The sequence below is a fragment of the Bos taurus genome, chromosome 2 (assembly GCF_002263795.3).
Source record: "Bos taurus isolate L1 Dominette 01449 registration number 42190680 breed Hereford chromosome 2, ARS-UCD2.0, whole genome shotgun sequence".
NCBI lineage: Eukaryota > Metazoa > Chordata > Mammalia > Artiodactyla > Bovidae > Bos > Bos taurus.
In genome coordinates, this window is record NC_037329.1 from 95,911,895 (window position 1) to 95,932,370 (window position 20,476).

General features: G+C 47.7%; 1 protein-coding gene and 1 pseudogene across 8 annotated transcripts in view; one reads left to right on the forward strand and one right to left on the reverse strand.

The window, feature by feature from the left end:
* Positions 1–6,985, reverse strand: part of METTL21A (methyltransferase 21A, HSPA lysine) — an 81,868-nt gene extending 74,883 nt beyond the window's left edge. For 2 of the 5 annotated variants that reach the window (XR_009491156.1, XM_005202759.5), the window contains exons 1-3: positions 6,904–6,985; positions 5,874–6,052; positions 4,320–4,431 (exon numbers count right to left, since the gene is read on the reverse strand). Coding sequence is in view for 4 of the 5 variants with exons in the window: in XM_005202759.5 (XP_005202816.1) it covers positions 4,320–4,431; positions 5,874–6,020 (259 nt within the window). In the remaining variant the exon portion in view is untranslated. 5 annotated transcript variants of the gene reach the window in all.
* Positions 6,986–7,031: 46 nt separating this feature from the next.
* LOC784637 (bicaudal D homolog 1 (Drosophila) pseudogene) lies at positions 7,032–20,223 on the forward strand (annotated as a pseudogene). Of its 3 annotated transcripts, XR_009491946.1 has the most exons (3): positions 7,032–7,108; positions 7,354–7,669; positions 11,856–12,056. The product of XR_009491946.1 is annotated as a bicaudal D homolog 1 (Drosophila) pseudogene, transcript variant X1 (transcript). The 3 variants fall into 3 exon arrangements; XR_009491954.1 differs by lacking the exons at positions 7,032–7,108; positions 11,856–12,056 and adding an exon at positions 20,019–20,223 and having other exon boundaries at positions 7,152–7,652; XR_009491957.1 differs by lacking the exon at positions 7,032–7,108 and having other exon boundaries at positions 7,155–7,652.
* Positions 20,224–20,476: the final 253 nt, after the last annotated feature.

Sequence of the window (20,476 nt, forward strand, 5' to 3'; positions counted from 1 at the left end):
CCACCGCAGTGTTCACGTTAATAGCTCTTAGATGTAGACCTCCTCGAACGCCTGCCTCAGAGGTTTCTGAGGCTACCTCTGACCTGCCAAGTGTGCCACAAGTTTCAGTAGAATCTTACTGTCAGTTGACCATTCCCCAAAACATCCACCAGCTCCATAAATATCCAAGTGGCTGCCATCAGCCATGGGACAAAGACCCCTACCTTCACAGAATCTACATTCAAGTGAGGAGAGAGGCAGCAAGGGGTGTTTTTAAAAGTAGGGTATCCAGTATGTTAGTCGGAGGTACACACTAAGGAAAAAAATAAAGCAGGAAAGAGAGATAAAACATCAGGAAGTAAGAAGAGTTGGTTTGAAAGGAAGGGCCTCACTGAGAAGGTAACTTAGGTAGGGGAATAACCAAATGCATAGACACATGTATGGAATCACGATTATAACTATGATTAAAATATGAGTGGAGATTCCTTTAAAAAACTAGTAGTAAAACTACCATATGACCCAGCAATCCCACCACTGGGCATACACCCTGAGGGAACCACAACTGAAAAAGACACGTGTACCCAGTGTTCATAGTAGCACTGTCTACAATAGCTTAGGACACAGAAGCAATCTAGACATCCATCCACAGACGAATGGGTAAAGAAGTGGTGGTACATAAATACAATGGAATATTATTCAGCCACAAAAAGGAGCAAATCTGAGTTAGTTCTAGTAAGGTGGATGAATCTAGAGCCTGTTATAAGAGTGAAGTAAGTCAGAAAGAGAAAAATATATCATATATTAACAAATAAATGGAATCTAGAAAAATGGGACTGATGAACCTATTTGCAGGGTAGGAATAGAGACTCAGACATGCAGAACAGACTTGTGGTCATAGCTGGGGAAGGACGGGGTGGGATTAAATAGAGAGAGTTGTCCTGAAACATACACATTACCATATGTACTGCCAGTGGGAAGCTGCGGAAAACAGAGGGAGCTCAACCCACTGCTGTGTCTCAACCTAGAGGGGTTGGATGGGGTGGGTGGTGGGAGAGAGGTTCAAGAAGGAAGGGACATGTGTATATTTATGGCTGATTCACATTGTTGTACGCCAGAAACCAACACATTATAAAATTACTCTTCAATTAAAAATAAATTTTTAAAAATATGGATGGAGAAAAGGAAAAGAAGGAAACACACCAAGATTCTAATGGTAATTATGTTGTAAAGTCATGAACAACCAGAATCTTTGGTGGGTTTTTCCTTTTTTTCAGACTGCTTCTAGGGCTATTTTTGTAATAGAGTTATATCATTTTTATAACAAACAGTAATTTTCCTGATTTTCTAGCTCATCCTTCATTCCAAAGCTCTTTGGGCATCCACTGTGTGCCAGCTGCTGTATTCGCGCCAAGGACACGCAGAATGAGACACCATCCCCCTCCTCGGGAGCCTCAGCCGGCCAGGAGAGACGGACACCTGAAACAACCGCCTGGAGTCAGACGTGGCAGAGCCAGGGGCAGAGCGGGCACCGAGCCCTGGGGCGGCAGAGAAACGAGGCCACAGCTACTGCCGGGGCAGCCACAGGCACGCCGTCTGCCCTTCTGCATTCTGGCCCCTACCAGAGACCCCATCTTTTGTGGCAACAACTAACTAGTCCCTCGCTCTGGGATGGTCTTTGAAGAACCTTACCTGGCTTTCCCAAGCCCACAAATGCAGATTTCCAGATCGGAAACAAACACGCAGAGGGGCTATGAACACTTGCTGAGCATTTACTTTGTGCCAGTCAATGACCTACAGATGTCTACAGGTAATCTCATTTGATCCTCGCTGGGCAGTGAATACGGTCATTATCCCCATTTTATTGGGAAACTGAGGTTTAGAGATTCAGCAACTTGCCCAAGGTAACACAGCTGCTGCTAAGTCGCTTCAGTCGTGTCCGACTCTGTGCGACCCCATAGATGGCAGCCCACCAGGCTCCCCCGTCCCTGGGATTCTCCAGGCAAGAACACTGGAGTGGGTTGCCATTTCCTTCTCCACTGCATGAAAGTGAAAAGTGAAAGTCAAGTCGCTCAGTCGTGTTCAACTCTTTGCGACCCCACGGACTGCAGCCTACCAGGCTCCTCTGTCCATGGGATTTTCCAGGCAAGAGTACTGGAGTGGGTTGCCATTGCCTTCTCCAGTAACACAGCTAGTAAGAGGTAAAAGAAGTCAGAGGTGGTGGAGTGCTTACTTGCGGCTGGGGGGTGGTGAGGGAGTGGGCAGGAGGGCATATTGGGAGTTTGGGATCAGCAGGTGCAAACTATTGTATGTGGGATGAATGGCAGCAAAGTCCTACTGTGTAGCACAGGGAACTGTATTCAGTATGCTGTGACGGAGCAAAATGGGAAATGTATGTATGTATATATATGTCTGGGTCGGGTTGCTGTGCAGCAGAAGTTGGCATGACATTGGGAATCAACTATGCTTCAGTAAAATTAAATTGAAAAAAAAAAAAGAGGTCAGCGCCTAGTGGGCCTCTAACCCTGTGCACATCACCACAGTCTGTCTTGACAGCAGTGAGGACGCCCTTGTTCTCAGGAAGAGACAGAAGAAACCTCATCTTTCCATCCAGTTAACTCCTCTCACGCCACCAAGACGAGGGTTAGTGTTGCAGAAAGAAAAAAACTCAGGCTGCTGTATCCGACAAGCCCGGTTTGAGTCTCAGCTCAACACTAATCAGGACTTCAAAAAGTGGGTTAGTTTCCCAGAACTTCCAGCTTCACTGGCAAAATGAAAATTTTAAAACATACCTAACATACACAGGGATGATACAAGGTTAATGTGAGGAGAACAAAAGGTGGTATCACTGAGGGCCTCCCTGGTGACTGAGAGTGCTGTGACACCAGATACGCGTGTGGGCTAAGTCGATTCAGTCATGTCCGACTCTTTGCCACCCCGTGGAACTGAAGCCTACCAGGCCTCTCTGTCCACGGGGTTCTCCGGGCAAGAGTACTGGAATGGGTTGCCATTCCCTTCTCCAAGGGATCTTCCCAACCAAGGGATGAAACCCACATCTCCTGCGTCTCCTGCATTGGCCGGTGGGTTCTTTACCACTAGTGCCACCTGTGATGTCAGACAGATGGACCTAAATCAGCTTCTAGGTACGTAATTCCACCCACCGCCCCGCCTATGCTCCCCATGGGAAGGCAAAATCTAAACAGAGAAAGTAATACTGAAAAAGATATGTTGCCAGAAAAAGAACAGGACAAAAGTGGGGCTTTAGTGGGTCCTCAAGTATTTGTACGCACAAGATGGAATTCTAGATCCTGACCACCCCAGTGTGGTCTGAGGACCAGCAGTTTGGGCATCACTGTCATCACTTGGGAGCTCATAAGAAATGCAGGCTCTTGGGCCCCACTCTAGACCCAGGGAAGAACAAACAAGAGCCCCAGCTGACAATACTGAAGTGAGGAATAGTATATATTATATCTTAGAGGCAGGTCTACCCAATCATCAAATAGCTTGAACTGCACAAGCCAGAAGTTGTAGAAAAGAATCAAAAAATTTGTCAACAGTCAACTCTTTGCAACAGTCAACTCTTTGTCAAAAAAGAGTCAATGAATTATGAAATAGAAATGAAGGTTAAAAATGCTCGAGGCCTAAATTAATGTCTGTATGCAAAAAACACACATACATAAACCTTGACATCAAGTCAGAACTATGTACTGTTTAATAGAAGATGTCAGTTCAAACTGCAGGGGGCCCAGCCCTTCCTAAAAGGAACAAACCACCAAAGATTCCTCAGCAACAAAGGTAAAAGATTTTCTGCTCTCCTTACTTCCTTGGGGTAAATCCAAACATAGAGACAGGGATAGTGGTTTAGTTGCTAAGTCATGTCCAGCTCTTGAGACCCCATGACTGTAGCCCGCCAGGCTCCATGGGATTTCCCAGGCAAGAATACTGGAGTGGGTTGCCATTTCCTTCTCCAGGGGAACTTCCCAACCCAGAGATCAAACCTGCTTCCCCTGTACTGCAGGAGGTCGGTACCTAAAACTGTAAAATAAAAATAAAAATTAAAAAATACACGAATTGGATAATTCTCTTTGAATTCAGTCTCCTTAAGATCATCACAGAATTGAAGGGGGCAAAGCATCTCCAGTGAGAATATAAATAACAGGATGAGACAGAAAGAGAAGGAATGAGCCTTCCTGAAGTTGTGAACATAGCAGTTGTGGCCCGTGACTCATAATAAGTACAAGGAGAAGGACAGTAACCCAGTAAGAGGGAAACTAACAATGGGTTTGCGTCATGAAAAGGCGACCCTTCCACTCACACGGGAGGGAGCCCTGCGTCACACTCACCCAGCAGGGCAGCCACTATGCCCACCAGCCCTGTGCCAGCACCCAGCTCCACAGCAGAGCAGCCCCTGAGCTCCACAGTGCCCATCTCCAGATACGTGGCAAGAACGACAGCCTGAGTCAAAACACAGTATGACAGTTAAGGTCAACAAGCGCTTCAGGATTTCCAGCAGGCTCCATGCTCCAGGAAGTTACCACACACCCCCTCCCACTGCGAGGCTCATCTCCCAGGTTAACAGCACCCGTGGGAACTCAGCTGCTGCTGGTAGGGTCACCTAGAGCAAACATGGATACCAAGTCCCACAGCCCAGCTGCCCCCAGCCCCACCGGAGGCCCTTGGGGGGACAGCAGCAGTCAGTGATTCTGTCCACCCAAGACCGGGTCCTGCTGAATCTGGGAAGGTGGTTAACTTCTGTGTCACAGCACTCTGACACTCAAGGTTTACAAACCCATTCTGGCAGAGCTGACATGAACGGTCTCTGTGATTTGGCTTAAGGAAAGTCCAGTTCCTAAACCGAGTTCAAATCAGCAAAGCCAAAACCAAAGGGGACAAGCAGAGCCCCACTAAGCCTCTCGGAGCTGCACCCCTCTCTCCTGCTCTCCTGAGCCCCTAACACTCATCACCCCTCAGCGACCCGACATCAAGGGGTAAGTTTCAGATGAAGGGTTGGACTTGATATGTGAGTTAGCATTTGCAAACAACTCTAAAAATCAATGTATGCTCTTAACATAATTTTAATTTTTCATGGCCACATAGTATACTGAGCAATTCCTCTTCTAGGGGAGAATGAAGGAGACTCACCCATTCCTCACTATTCTGTATCTTTACTACTCTCTGAGAAAACTTTTCTTGTAGTTACCTTGGACTAGATTCCTAGTAGTACCACTGGGTTACAGATATATCAATATTTTGTATCCCTGAATGTTTCTGACACCCCTAATACAATGTTAAGATGGTAAAACTGTATCTATGCCAATCATTTATCCAGCATTCACTGAATCCTGAGTTTCCCACTGAATCCCAGGTGTGGCTAGAGGCTGAGGGCAAGTCTGCCACAAGCAGTTGAAAGAACAGGGCTGGGGAGAGGGAAAAGTAGCAATTACAGTGTCCTTTTTTGATCATGACAACTATGGAAAACTTAAAGAAAACACATGATCCTCCTGTGGGGCTTTGTCAGTTACATTTTCTTTGTGCAATGTTAAACTTAGTCTCCAAAGCAGCTAGGGGCTCCAGTGGCAAGTCATTTAATTTCTCTCAGCTTTCTTTACTCACCCTTAAAATGCAATCTATTTAGTGGGGTGGGGGGCGGGCAGGAAAATGATTCTAGTGGGTAGAGGTTTTCTGGGGATGGGGTGTGGTGATGCAATGTTTTAAAACTCAGCATAGAGGTACTTGCACCACTTTGTGAATTTACTTAAAAAAAAAAAAAAAAAAAAACTTGAAGTGAAAGGTACAGTATATGAATTACAAGCCAACAAAGCTGTTAACTTTTCAAAAATAAGAGCAGTCTTATCATCAATTGCTGATATTTTCAGAGGCGTCCGGGGCTCACTTACCGCGTCCCAAACCACCGCTGCGACTCCCAGTTGCTTCCAGTCCTGCCGGATCTGTATCGTGTGGTTTGCAAAAGAGAAGGTGGCCAGAGGCTTGTGGAATCTCTGCAGCCCCATCTCCGCGGTCTCCGTATAGGGCACCAGGGCCATCTCGCCCCCGCCAACTCTCTGTTCCCTCCAAGCTGTAGGGAAAAAGAATCCTGAGTGAGGCTCTAGCCAGAAAATGCATGACCTCTTTAGTAGCTCCAAGTGCTCAAAGCCAGTTGTTACAAGTTCAAAAGAAGAAAGAGTTGAGGCGAAGTCTCTAATCCCTTTTGCACGGCCCTCCTGGGAAGTGAGATTTCGCTCTGAATTCACGCCAAAGGTGCTGGATGCCCTATACATTCAGCTGTAACCACTCAGTGAATTCGGTAAGAGTGAGCGAAGTGGAGATGTCAGCTCAGGGCGCGGACAAAGTAGCGCTTTCTAAACCGCCTGGGCCCGCGTGGACTGCGGCTTGCAACCCGCCGCGGTCGGCGGGGCATCTATTGTTTTGTGTTGGTCTCCCCTCGCTCCCTCTCCCTCGGTGAGTTCAATGGGGACCACCACGGACTCGAACCTGAACTTCAACCCGGGGTTAACGTTGTGATTATCCTGCTTTATGGTACCAGTTGGATATACACGGTCTACGCAGATCCATTTCCTGGAGACTGAAAGTGAAAGACCCTCGGGGATTCTGAATCACTCGCGGGGAGCGGGACCATGGGTCCGGCATGGAGTGGCCCCCCACCGCGGCTGGGAGCCCTCCCCGGAGTCGCCCGCCCCGCCAACCCCAAAGAGGGGCAGCGGACAGGGACGCACGTCTTTCCGCCGGGCCCTGAGGCTACGGGAAGCAGCGGGGTAGGGGCTGGAGCCTGGAGAGGGGCCGCCCACTCGGCGCGGCCTCACCCCGCCCCGGGAGCGCCGGAACCTCCCCGCCGATGGCACAGCCAGCACCCCGGGAGCCCGGCGGGCCACACACTGGGGCCCGCGGCACGGCCTTGCCTCTACTTACGGCTCCGGAGACGGCCTCGCGTGGCGCGCGCGTCGCTTTCCCCGCCCCCAAGGTCGCCGACGGAAATGACCGGCTTTAAAGGGCCAGAGAGCGGGTAGACCGCCGGGCCGGGCGGGGGCGGGCGGCCGGCGCTGGGCCACCCGTTTCCGGTCCCCCGCCTTCCCAGAACAAGCGATCCCCGAGCCTCAGCGACGCGGAGCGGCGGGTGTAGTGTGGGGACCCAGAGCGGGGATGGCGGGGCGGGGGCGGGGGCGGGGGCGGGGCGGGGTTCCCGCTGTGTGTGTCCGCAAGTCAGTTTCTCTGGCCACCGAGGGTGGAGCTCGTGGGGGATCCACGCTCTCTAAATCGGGGCGTTTTATAACGACCACCGCAGACTCGATCCTGAACTTAAACTGGGCGGACTCGATCCTGAACTTAAACGGCATTAACAGTATGATTATCCCGCTTTAGGATACCCTCTGTTATTACTGCCCCACCGTCATCTCCAGTATTAGATACAAGTGACATTCGCAAAGAACCAATGAATATCTACAACCTTAATGCCATAATCCGGGACCAAATCAAACATCTGCAGAAAGCCGTGGACCGGTCCTTGCAACTGTCTCGTCAAGGAGCTGCAGCACGGGAGCTGGCCCCCGTGGTCGATAAAGACAAGGAAGCCCTAATGAAAAAGATCCTCAAGTCGCTACTGAGCACCAAACGGGAGCAGATCCGCCACACTGAGGGCGGTGCTGAAAGCCAACAAACAGGTGATCTCATTCTACTGGTGAGCTATGCTAGCCAACACTTTAGTTTATGCCTAAATGTTTTCACTGTCCACTACCATCAGGATGGGAGAAGGAAATGCCAACCCACTCCAGTATTCTTGCCTGGAGAATTCCATGGACAGAGGAGCCTGGCGGGCTATTAGTCCATGGGGTCACAAAGAGTCGGACATGACTGAACAACTAACACTACTACACTACTGGATATACACCGCTGGAGATGCGGGGGCGCGGAGGGCGTGGGTGCCACCGCGGCCGGGGACCGCGAAACCACCCGCCTGGCGCTGGACAGGCGGTGGGTCCACCTGCCAGTCTCTGTGCTAGTTCTCGCGCTCGCGCTTTTGTGTGTGTGTGGTTTTAAAATTTGTGCGCTTGCGGGTCAGTTAGCGGGTGTAGGAGAAAATTCGCCCCTAAGAATACGTGGTCACCCATCCACCACCCATCACCCATTCACCATCTCACCAAAGTGAAGTCCGAATTAGTGAATTCGCGCGCTCGTGGCTGCGGAGTGGAAAATGCGGGGTTGTTGCTAGCGCGGTCAGCCGGGATCCTGTCTCCTTCCTCCCCCGGCCAAAAGGTCAGCGCACCTGCCCTGGGGGCACCCGTTCTCGAGACGAAACTGCTCAGAGTGTGGTGTCTGGCCGCAGGCCCATGGGAGGGACGCGGTTGGAGAGAGCATCCAGGAATGTGACTGCGCTGGGGGCTGGAGGGAGGGGGGCAAAAATGACGAGATGAGAGCTACCCTCCTTCTCCCTGGAAGGTTTCTTTTTCCTCTTGGATCTTGACCCCCAGACCCTGCAACCCACCCGCCGCCGCTCTCTCGCAGCGAGTCTCAGCTCCGCCTGCACTTTGGAATAAACTGGAGCGCTTTTCAACCCTGCAGAGCTGGATGCTGCCACTGCAAAGTCTCAGCTGGTTAGCGGTGGGGCCAGAGCAATCCTATTTTTCAGAGCTTCCCGGGTGATTCCGGCCGGCAGACTGGACCATGCCCCTCCCCACGACCCCCGCGTCCCCGCTTCCTATTCCTCTCGCATCCCGCAGGGGGCGTGCTCTGCTCTCTGTCCAGATTTCCTTAGAAAGCTGGGACCCTCGGCTGCAAAAGTGACTTGAAGAACTTTGAAAGCCACCAGTGAAAATCTTTTCCATTTTTCCTTCCTTTCTTTGCTTTGCTCAGTTATTCATCATTAACTTTTTTATGTTAGTGGCATAAAACTGGCAAGAAAGTGCAACGATTCCCCAAACACTCCCTGCCCGGTGCCTAGCCTCCCCGTTTATCATCTCCCACCAGAATGGTACATTTATTACAACTGATGAACCTACGGTAACACATCATTATCACCCCAAGACCAGAGTTTACACATTAGACTTCACTGTTGGTATCAGTTCAGTTCAGTTTTGTTGCTCAGTCGTGTCTGACTCTTTGTGACCCCATGGACTGCAACATGCCAGGCCTTCCTGTCCATCACCAACTCCTGGAGTTTACTCAAACTCATGTCCATTGAGTCGGTGATGCCGCCCAACCATCTCATCCTCTGTCGTCCCCTTCTCCTCCTGCCCTCAATCTTTCCCAGCATCAGGGTCTTTTCAAATGAGTCAGCTCTTCACATCAGGTGGCCAAAGTATTGGAGTTTCAGCTTCAACATCAGTCCGTCCAATGAATATTCAGGATTGATTTCCTTTAGGATGGACTGGTTGGATCTCCTTGCAGTCCAAGGGACTCTCAAGAGTCTTCTCCAATACTGCAATTCAAAAGCACCAATTGTTTGGCACTAAGCTTTCTTTTTAGTAAAACTCTCACATCCATACTTGACTACTAGAAAAACAATAGCCTTAACTAGATGGACCTTTGTTGGCAAAGTAATGTCTCTACTTTTTAATGTGGTGTCTAGGTCATAACTTTTCTTCCAAAGAGTAAGCATCTTTTAATTGCATGGCTGCAATCACCATCTGCAGTGATTTCGGAGCCCAAAAAAATAAAGTCTGACACTGTTTCCCCATCTATTTGCAATGAAGTGATGGGACTGGATGCCATGATCTTTGTTTTCTGAATGTTGAGTTTTAAGCCAACTTTTTCACTCTCCTCTTTCACTTTCATCAAGAGACTCTTTAGTTCTTCACTTTCTGCCATAAGGGTGGTGTCATCTGCATATCTGAGGTTATTGATATTTCTCCTGGCAATCTTGATTCCAGCTTGTGCTTCATCAGCCCAGCGTTTCTCATGATGTACTCTGCATAGAAGTTAAATAAGCAGGGTGACAATATACATCCTTGATGTATTCCTGTCCTCATTTGGAACCAGTCTGTTGTTCCATGTCCAGTTCTAACTGTTACTTCCTGACCTGCCTACAGATTTCTCAAGAGGCAGGTCAGGTGATCTGGTACTCCCATCTCTTCTAGAATTTTCCACAGTTCATTGTGATCCACACAGTCAAGGCTTTGGCATAGTCAATAAAGCAGAAATAGATGTTTTTTTCTGGAACTCTCTTGCTTTTTCAATGATCCAGCGGTTGTTGGCAATTTGATCTCTGGTTCCTCTGCCTTTTCTAAAACCAGCTTGAACATCTGGAAGTTCATGGTTCACGTATTGTTGAATCCTGGCTTGGAGAATTTTGAGCATTACTTTACTAGCATGTGAGATGGGTGCAATTGTGCGGTAGTTTGAGCATTCTTTGGCATTGCCTTTCATTGGGATTAGAATGAAAACCGACCTTTTCCAGTCCTGTGGCTGGGTTTTCCAAATGTGCTGGCATATTGAGTACAGCATCTTTTAGGATTTGAAATAGCTCAACTGGAATTCCATCACCTCCACTAGCTTTGTTTGTAATGATGCTTCCTAAGGCCCACTTGACTTCACATTCCAGGATGTCTGGCTCTAGGTGAGTGATCACACCATCATGATTATCTGGGTCGTGAAGATCTTTTTTGTACAGTTCTTCTGTGTATTCTTGCCATCTCTTCTTAATATCTTCTGCTTCTATTAAGTCCATACCATTTCTGTCCTTTATTAAGCCCATCTTTGTATGAAATGTTCCCTTGGTATCTCTAATTTTCTTGAAGAGATCTCTAGTCTTTCCCATTCTATTGTTTTCCTCTATTTCTTTGCACTGATCACTGAGGAAGGCTTTCTTATCTCTCCTTGCTATCTTTTAGAACTCTGCATTCAAATGGGTATATCTTTCCTTTTCTCCTTTGCTTTCTGCTTCTCTTCATTTCACAGCTATAAACATTCCTGTACAGGCTTCTCTATGGTCATAAGTTTCCACCTCCTTTGGGTAGAGACCAAGGAGCTTCACTTCTGAGTCACATGGAAGAGTATGTTTTGTTTTATAAGAAACTCCCAGCTCTGCAACTTAGTTTCAATTAGTTGTGAGACCTTAGCTAGGATGCGTTCACCTGTGCCTCACTCTGTTCCCCAGCTATAAACTGTTCACTCTGTTCCCCAGTATAAAGAGGGGGTAATGTGCTGATTAAACTACTAAACAAGGGCTTCCAGGTGATGCTAGCGGTAAAGAACCTGCCTGCCAATGCAGGAGACATAAAAGACGCAGGTTCAATCCCTGGGTCAGCAAGATCCCCTTGAGGAGGGCACAGCAACCCACTCAGTATTCTTGCCTGGAAAATCCCCGTGGACAGAGGAGCCTCGCAAGCTACAGTGCACAGGGTCGCAAGAGTCAGACCTGACTGAAACTATTTTAGCACGCAAGGTGAGGTTCAAATGAGTTATCTAAAGTACTTAAAACCATGCCCAGCAAACAGTGAACTTCATGTAGCATTTGCTCTTACTCGTCTATGTTTGGGATGGGACTAACCTCAGCCTTGACTCCAGGACCAGACACATGGCCCCAGCCTGGCCAAAGAGTATTTCCTTCTATCTGGTGGGTCAGAAGTAGGCATGTGACCAAAGCTGGGCTTTCCTGTGGCCAATCGTGAGACTTGCTGGGACTCTCAGAGAACCAGAGGGTTGAGGAGGACGAGAAATCCGAGTCCTGTTAGTCATCTGGTCCCAAGAGGACTGAACCAGGAGCGACTGGAGCCCCTGCAGGTGCCTGTGGAAGGAGAAGTACCTCCCGAGGTGCCAAGTGACCACCTGGATCCAGTGGGCCAGAGTGCTGGGTTATTTGAGCTGTTAAATTCCCTAATTAGCTTAAACGAGTTTGAGCTGCTTTTTCCCTTTTGTGTCCCCTGCAGAAGAAAAACAATCCTGATATTTTCAGTCTGGGCTGGTTCCTTGAACAAAGGAGAAAAAGCCATGCCCATCAGGGCCACCCGGTGTGCTGTGTGTGGAGAAGCCAGGCCTCCAGATGGTCCTCCAGGTCCTGCTGCAGCTGGGCTCCCAGGGTCTACAGGATGCCAGTGTAACCTGATAATAAAGCTCCCTTTTTTGCTTTAGCTATTGTATTTTCTGATGTGTTTTTTTAGGAAGTAACATAAACAGAAAATGAACATTCTATAAGGTCCTCATGTATATAATAGGGCTTCACTTTTGGCTCAGCTGGTAAAGAATCCGCCTGCAATGTGGGAGACCTGGGTTCGATCCCTGAGTTGGGAAGATCCCCTGGAGAAGGGAACAGCTACCCACTCCAGTATTCTGGCCTAGAGAATTCCATAGACTGTATAGTCCATGGGGTCACAACGAGTCGGACACTACTGAGCAACTTTCACCTGTATAATAACTTGCTATTGTATTTTCCAAACAACAAATATGATCCTAATAGATGGACTTGTGTTTGAAAGACAAAAAAATCTCCTCTCTACACTCACTGTCAGCAGATGACTGGAGTCCACATGTGCGTGCTAAGTCGCTTCAGTCATGTCCAACCTTTTGTGACCCCATGGACTATAGTCTGCCAGGCTCCTCTGTCCATAGGATTCTCCAGGCAAGAATACTGGAGTAGGTTGCCATGCCCTTCTCCAGGAGTTTTCCCAACTCAGGGATTGAACCCATGTCTCTTACATCTCCTGCATTGGCATGCAGGTTCTTTACCACTAGCACCACCTGGGAAGCCTCCCCTCCCACCTTGATAAATATGTTGACAAAACAGAAGTGTGATCTCTGGTTGCATCTTTCTTGTCCATTCTAGGATGAAAAGGCACCCCCACCCCCACCTCACACAGCCCTAAGTCTTCTGTCTTCTCTCCAGAACTGGAGAGGATTGCTCCCCAACTTTTTCCACCAATGGCTTCTCCTTTTTGCCTTCAAACAAGTCTGCTGCTGCTAAGTCGCTTCAGTCGTGTCCGACCCTGTGCAACCCCATAGACAGCAGCCCACCAGGCTCCCCCATCCCTGGGATTCTCCAGGCAAGAACACTGGAGTGGGTTGCCATTGCCTTCTCCAATGCATGAAAGTGGAAAGTGAAAGTGAAGCCGCTCAGTCATGTCCGACTCTTAGCGACCCCATGGATTGCAGCCTACCAGGCTCCTCCATCCATGGGATTTTCCAGGCAAGAGTACTGGAATGGGATGCCATTGCCTTCTCCATCAAACAAGTCTAAGAGTCCCCTATTATCTAAAAATTCAGGATTTTAAGAGTGCTATAGGCTTGCCTCTGCCTGTAACCTGCCTACTCTTCTTGGCGCCCAACTGGCATGTTCTGTTCTCTCAGAGCGCCTCTGGCCAGCGCCAGGTCTTGGCTCTGTCCTGGCACCAGCCTTCTCTGGACATTGGTCCTCTGAACCTTAAAAGGTTCTTTCCTCTAGGACATCAGGGCACCTGTCTCTGGTGTAGCCCTTCTGCCACCAGGGTCCTCCAGGCCTCTGCAGCTTCTCAGAATGCTGGCCTTTCTTCTTATGCTCTTGCCTACTTAGCCTCTTTACTGCAATTTCAGGGTTCAGTGTATTCAAAATCACCACTTCTGCACAAACAGTGGTCTGCTCAGCAGCTCGGCCGAGCAGTGGAAGAGTTGGGGGCTGGGACTGCAGGATGCGGACTTGAATCCCACTTCCACTGGTCCCGAATCTCACGACCTTGGGCAAGTTACTACCACACCTTGAGCTTCAGTTTCCTCATCTGTAGATGGGGTTGATAATAATACTCACCTCACAGGATTGCTACAGGCACCAAGAGGGATGCTGTATGGAAGAGCTCATTGAACACTTTAATGCATGGTATTGTTCTTGCCTGGAGAATCCCAGGGACGGCAGAGCCTGGTGGGCTGCCATCTACGGGGTCGCACAGAGTCAGACACGACTGAAGCAACTTAGCAGCAGCAGCAGCAGCATTGAGTATCTTTAGAGTGAAAAATTAAGAAAACAGACTTAGAGTCAAAGCCTGGACTTTACTGCTGGTCATATCCTTTCCTAACTGTAGGACCTTGACTCATGAATTAGCATTTTGTGAATTTTCCTCATCCGCAAAAGGGACGTCTTATCATGACCCTGACAGCTTGATAGGAAGAGGAAGGTGGTGACCACACGCTCAGTTCTTCGACCAGTACCTTGCACACAGGAAGTATTTATTAAACATCTGCTGTAACTTATTTCATCACCCTCATCTGCTACCCCGACTTTTCCCTAGTTCACAGGATCTGTAACCTTCCCGCCTTCCAGTGCCCACGCCTTCAGTCTGTTTCATCAGTACTCATGTGATCCCAGGTGGCTTCGGTGACCGAGGTGTGTTCAAGGCACTGGCCCTGGTGGTGCACATCCAGGGAAGAAGCCTGTGGTTTCTGTCTCCCTCATCTCATCCTGACATCCTCCTCCAACCAGGCTGCTTGCTTGGGGTCTGTCTCTGACCTGAGGGCACCGTGAAGTCTTTACATGATTTGCCATCCTTCAGTTTATTTGTCTAATGTGTAACAGGCTCTTACTGTTTCTTCCTAAACACTTTCCTTCTCTGAGACAAACCCCCTTGTCTGTAGACTGGCCTCCTGGTCTCCTGTCTGCCACCAACATCAGAACACACTGGGCAGCCCTGCTGGTGGTTGAAACATTCCAATACTGGCTGCAAGTATGTATGTGTCAACCCCAGTCTCCCAGTTTATCCCAGCCCTGTTTTGCCCTTGTTTCCTTTGTATCCATATATCTATTCTCTACCTCTGTGTCTCTAGTTCTGCTTTGTAAAATAAGATTGTCTGTACCACATTCCAGTTGGTGTACTTTGTTATGGCAGCTCTAGGAAATGGTTACACTGACTTCATGGGCTGGAGCCTTGGCTGAACCTAAGCTGCTGAGAGTGAGCTGCCTGAGAGTGGTCTCCTGGCTGGCTGACCTGCTGCCATGCCTGTGGGTCAGTGTCCTGCCAGGTTGTCACTCTACCATCCTCCCATTCTCAAAGTGAAGTGTTAGTTGCTCAGTCATGTTTAACTCTTTGTGACCCCGTGGACTGTAGCCTGCCAGGCTCCTCTGTCCATGGGATTCTCCAGGCAAGAATACTGAAGTGGATTGTTATTCCCTTCTCAAGGGGATCTTCCCAACCTAGGGATCGAACCCAGATCTCCTGCATTGCAGCCACCAGGGGAGCCCCAGTATTCTTGCCTGGGAATTTCCATGGACAGAGGAGTCTGGTGGACTACAGTCTATGGAGTCGCAAAGAGCTGGACACAACTGAGCAACTAATACTTTCACTTTTCTGGTCCCCTTCTCAAAGCCCACTTCTAAAGAGACCACTCTGCCTGCACACAATCTTTCTAGCCATGCATTTCAGTAGCTTCCTATTGCCTATCAATTCATTGCATCAAATTAAAAAACCTAAGTTTTTTTTTGTATCCTCCTCTGTTCCAAAAGATATTTAGGATAGTATCTTATTTACTTTTTTGAGATTCTTAGTGATCTCACTGCAAAACTAGACCTTCCAACAGTCTCAGAATCCAGACCAAATTATTAGCTTAATTTGTTCAGATCATCCGTTCATTTGCTGACATTGTCTCTGGGGCCATCTACTCTGTGTCTGGCACAGCTGTGCATCAGTAGTCAAGGCCTCGCTCTCAGGAGCGTGAGTTCAGCTGGGGCTCCAGCCCATGGCGTCAGTGTATCCATTTCCTGGAGCGGCCATAACAAAGTACAAAAACTGGGTAGCTTATAAAAACAGAAATGTATTGATACTTCCTCACAGAGCTGGAGGCTGGGAGTCCGAAATCAAGGTGTAGGCAGGCAGGGCTATACTCCCTCCAAAGATCCCAGGGAAGACTCCTTCCCTGCCTCTTGCAGTTTCTGGGGGCCCTCAGTGTTCCCTGGTCTGTGACAACGCAACCCTAATTTCTGCCTCCATCTTCACACGGCAGTCTTCTCCCTATATGTCCAGATTTCCCGCTCTTTATAAGGTCACCAGTCATTGGACTTAGGGCCCATTCTAATCTAGCATGTCTTCTTAATGGCATCTTAGCAAAGTCCCTCTTTCCAAATAAGGTCACATTCTCGGGTGCCAGGTGTTCGAGCTTAACATCTCTTTTATGGGGACACAACTCAATCCACAACAAAGCATCGAGGACAACAAATGAGAACAAAATTTTAATGAAAAATAGCTTTTTAAAATACTCCAAATTTGCTTAAAATTCATAATTTTATAGTACAAACCAGTAATGGACAGTGGTTGAGAGCTTGGCCCAATGAATCATAGCATCTGAGTTTAAATTCTAAAAAGATAAACTTCTTCCCTTTTTCAGAAATAGGTTAATAGTAGTGAGATGGTTGGATGGCATCACAAACTCAATGGACATGAACTTGAGCGAACTGCAGGAGATAGTGAGAGACAGGGAGGCCCGGGGTGCTGCAGTCCATGGGATCGCAAAGAGTTGGGCATGACTTAGTGACTGAATAACAACAAAATAGTAATGCCTATGTCATTGAACTGTTGGGAGGTGGTGAGCATGTCAATTTAACATGATAAACATGTCAATTACCATATATAACACCGACCTATTTAACCACTTATTCTGATTTACTCCTTTTTAATTTATCATTTAGAATCTTAATTTTTCAAAAAGGTAGAACATCTTAAAGCCATTGTTATTGCACCTTAAATCAAGCATTATTTGCACTTGTGCAATCCTTAGCTGTCGTTTGTAAATGGGCTACTCTATGCTCATACAGTTCACCTTCTATTAAGTAACAGGGATTATAAATATCAAGTTATTCAGACACTGTATTCCATTACGGTGAACATTCTGCTCGCATGGCCTACCTTCTATGGGAAGGTAAATCAGATTATAAAATTGAGCCATTGTGACATCATATAGCCACTGCAGTGAACTGGAAGACAGTGCCTACTTGATTTTATTTAAACTGAAATTTCCCATAATGACAGCAGCCTGGGACAACATAACCACCCATTAGCCAAGTTCAAGAGCTATTTACACAGTACATAGGTAAAATGGGTTTTGCTACTATAAATTTTACCTGTAGTGACTTTTCATTAATATGGGCCAAGGTAAACTGATTAGGCTATCAATCTCTGGAAAGTCGAAGCCTCACTGATTGAATATTATAGTAAGACCAAATTGGCCACACTTCCCCACTACTCTTGAAAGGAATGGCCACCAGGGAAGCATGTAATATAGTTGTACCATAACCTCTTTTTAAAGGTATAGAAATTGAGATGTGTGGGCATTTTCCTCCCCTTTTGGCCATGCCTTGCAGCATGCAGGCTCTTAGTTCCCCAACCAGGGATTGAACCCAAGACTCCTGCAGTGGAAGCACAGAGTCTTAACCACTGGACCACCAGGGAACCCCCAAGATGTGGGCATTTTTAAAAGGTATTTTTTAAACTTTGCACTCTTAATTGAGTGCAAAGTTTAAATTGAGACTCTTAATTGCTGTACGCTAGCGTTTGAACTGTGACTAGAAAACACATTGCCCTGAACTTCTAACCCAGCAGCAGTTCTCAAACTTTTTGGTCTCAAGATCCTTTACACTTTCTGAAATCATTGAAGAACCCCCAGAGAACTTTTGTGTGGGTTGAAAGTGAAAATGTTAGTTGTTCAGTCATGTCCAACTCTATGCAACCCCATGGATTGTAGGTCACCAGGCTCCTCTATCCATGGAATTCTCCAGGCAAAAATACTGGAGTGGGTAGCCATTCTCTTCTCCAGGGGATCTTCCTGACCCAGAGATCGAACCCAGGAAACCCTGGGTTTCCTGCCTTGCAGATCTGGCATATTCTTTACTGTCTGAGCCACTGGGGAAGCCCTTTGTGTGGGTAAGATCTATTAATGTTATATTAGAAAGGATACGTTTTAAGAAAGTAAAACAAACTATTTGTTAATTCATTTTAATATTATATCCACATCGCCATTATATGTCACTGTTACAGCAATGACATCATCATATGTAGGGAGCCTCTGGAAAGCCCCATAATCTATTCATGAGAGAATGAGAGTGAAAAAGGTGAATAACATCTCAGCATTATTGTGAAAATAGTTATAGGTTATCAATTTGCTTGTTATCTTTAACAGGGAAGCAACATAGGCAATACAGAGTTTGGGTTCTGAGTGGACTCAGGAGGTTGATGCCCTGGGTAGAATTCTGGCTCCACCACTTAGCTGCATGGCCTTGGGTCAGGGGTGAGGAGTCACATAGCCTCTCTCAGCCTCAGTGTCCTACCTGGAAAATGAGCACTCTATTCCCCATTACCTCAGAGGCCTGCTGTGGGGTTTAACTGAAATAATGCCTATAAAGGAAGACTGCTTTCCCAGTCACCTTTCAGGTAAGGTAGGCTTGGCCATGAGGGTGAGGGCCATAGCGTCCCTGCCTGAAAGCCTTTTCTCGCCCATCCTCCCGCCCTTGGAGGCGTGAGGAGGAGCTGGAGCCCTGAGCTGCTGGATTGTGACAGGAACAAGAAGTAAATCTTCATCTTATTAAGCCACGGAGATTTGGAGCTTATTCACAAATGCAGAATAGCCTGGCCCATCTTCACTAATCCGTAAGGGAACTCACTGGAAGGAGAGGACTCTAAGGGGGTGATATTTAAATGGAAATTTTTAAAGATTAAAGAGAAACCACTACTTAAAAAGGCTGGGAGGCTTTCCAAGCAAGGGAGTAGAAAATACAAAAGCCCCTAGAGGGAAGGAAGACCAGCTGTGAGCCAGAGAGGGGCAGCAGGAGATGAGCCTGAGGGAGGCGCCAGAAGATGAGCCTGAGGGGGTCGGTAGGAGGGGGGCAATAGGAGATGAGCCTGAGGGGGGCCAGCAGGAGCTGAACTTGAGGGGGGCGGTAGGAGGGGGGGGCGCCAGGAGATGAGCCTGAGGGGGCGGTAGGAGGTGGGCAGTAGATAAGCCTGAAGAGCAGTCAGACCTGGCACTGAACCACTGAAGGACCCGACTCCCTGGGCTTTCACCCCACAGGAGAGGTGGTTCTGGGGCACCACCACCCAGCTCCTCTGGGTGAGTCACAGAGCCCTGGGTGGCTCCGGGGTGAGGCTGACTGCCCTGGATGACGTGAACACAGCCAGAGAGGCAGTCTCGAGGATATTCGAGAAGCCTAAGGAACAAGGCTCACGTTGGTGCTACAGAAAGTTAATCACATTCAGAGCCCTGGCATGACCATGTTCATTACCATCTTCCTGAAGTTATTCTGCAGCTTCTGAATGTCAAAGTTTCTGTAAGACCTCACCGAGAGAGAAAAGGAGGACTGCCAGGAGCTCTACCCCAAGGGGATGGGCAGCATCAGTAGCCGCATTCGGACATTTCATGTTGCCGGTGAGGTTGCCCTGGTTCACAGCTGCATAGCAGCTGCAGCTGAGCCTGACATTCTTGTTTAACAGCACAAGAGGCAGCTTCAGGAGAAGTTTCCAGGCTTGTGTTCTGGTGGGTTTTGCCATCACAGCTGTGGTTTTTAGAGAACTGCTGAGTAAACACAGCTTCCCAGGTGGTGCAGTGGTAATGAATCCACCTGCAGAGGCAGGAGATGCAAGAGACTCAGGTTCAGTCCCTGGGTCAGGAAGATCACCTGGAGAAGGAAATGGCAACCCACTCAAATATTCTTGCTTGGGAAATCCCATGGATGGAGGAGCCCAGTGGGCTACAGTCCATGGGTTCACAAAGAGTCGGACGCAACTGAGCACGCACACACATGCATACACCAAGTAAATATTTGTTGAATCAATGTTACAATTCAGAACCATCACACAAAATTATGGCCCACCTCACTGCAAGAGTTTTTTAAGTTCAAATTCCACTTATTAGGCACCTTGGAGTCAATGATGCTGAAGAGTTAGCAGTGTTTTATCAACCTGATTCCAAGAAAAGGGATGGAGCCATTTGCTTTTCATACTGGGCATGTTAATTGATATGTAACTAGTATAAAAGTGTATACATTTTAAGTAAGTCAGATCAAAAGGAGAATCAAATGTTATCAAATGAAAATGATTAGCTTGTAGTTCCAAAAGAACTCATTCACTTACAGCAATGTCCCTCTTCAGGTGTCACATGGTATTTGGAATTCAAGTCTTGCTGATGGACTGTAAGGAAGTTTTCCAGATGGGATGATGGAAGTGGAATTACATGCAAATGTGAGCAGGGAGGATGCGGTGCTGAGGGTCCAGGACAGGATGCGGGCAGCTGTCCCTGACTGACAGCCTTTGGACAGCCTTGACTTACAGATAAGTTTTGTTCATTCCACACCAACTTGGCTCTCATGGTTTTAATTTTAATTTTGTTGTCAACATTTTGAAGTGGGGAGATAGAGACTTCCCTGGCAGTCCAGTGGTTAAGTCTCTGAGCTTCCAATGCAGAAGACATGGGTTTGATCCCTGGTCAGGGAACTAAAATCCCACATGTGGCCCCCAAAAATGTTTTTGATTTAAAAATTAAACTATAAGAAAAAAAAGAGGAAATGTCAGGTAAAAATCAAGGTCTCTGGCTTTCTTTGAAATTTTTG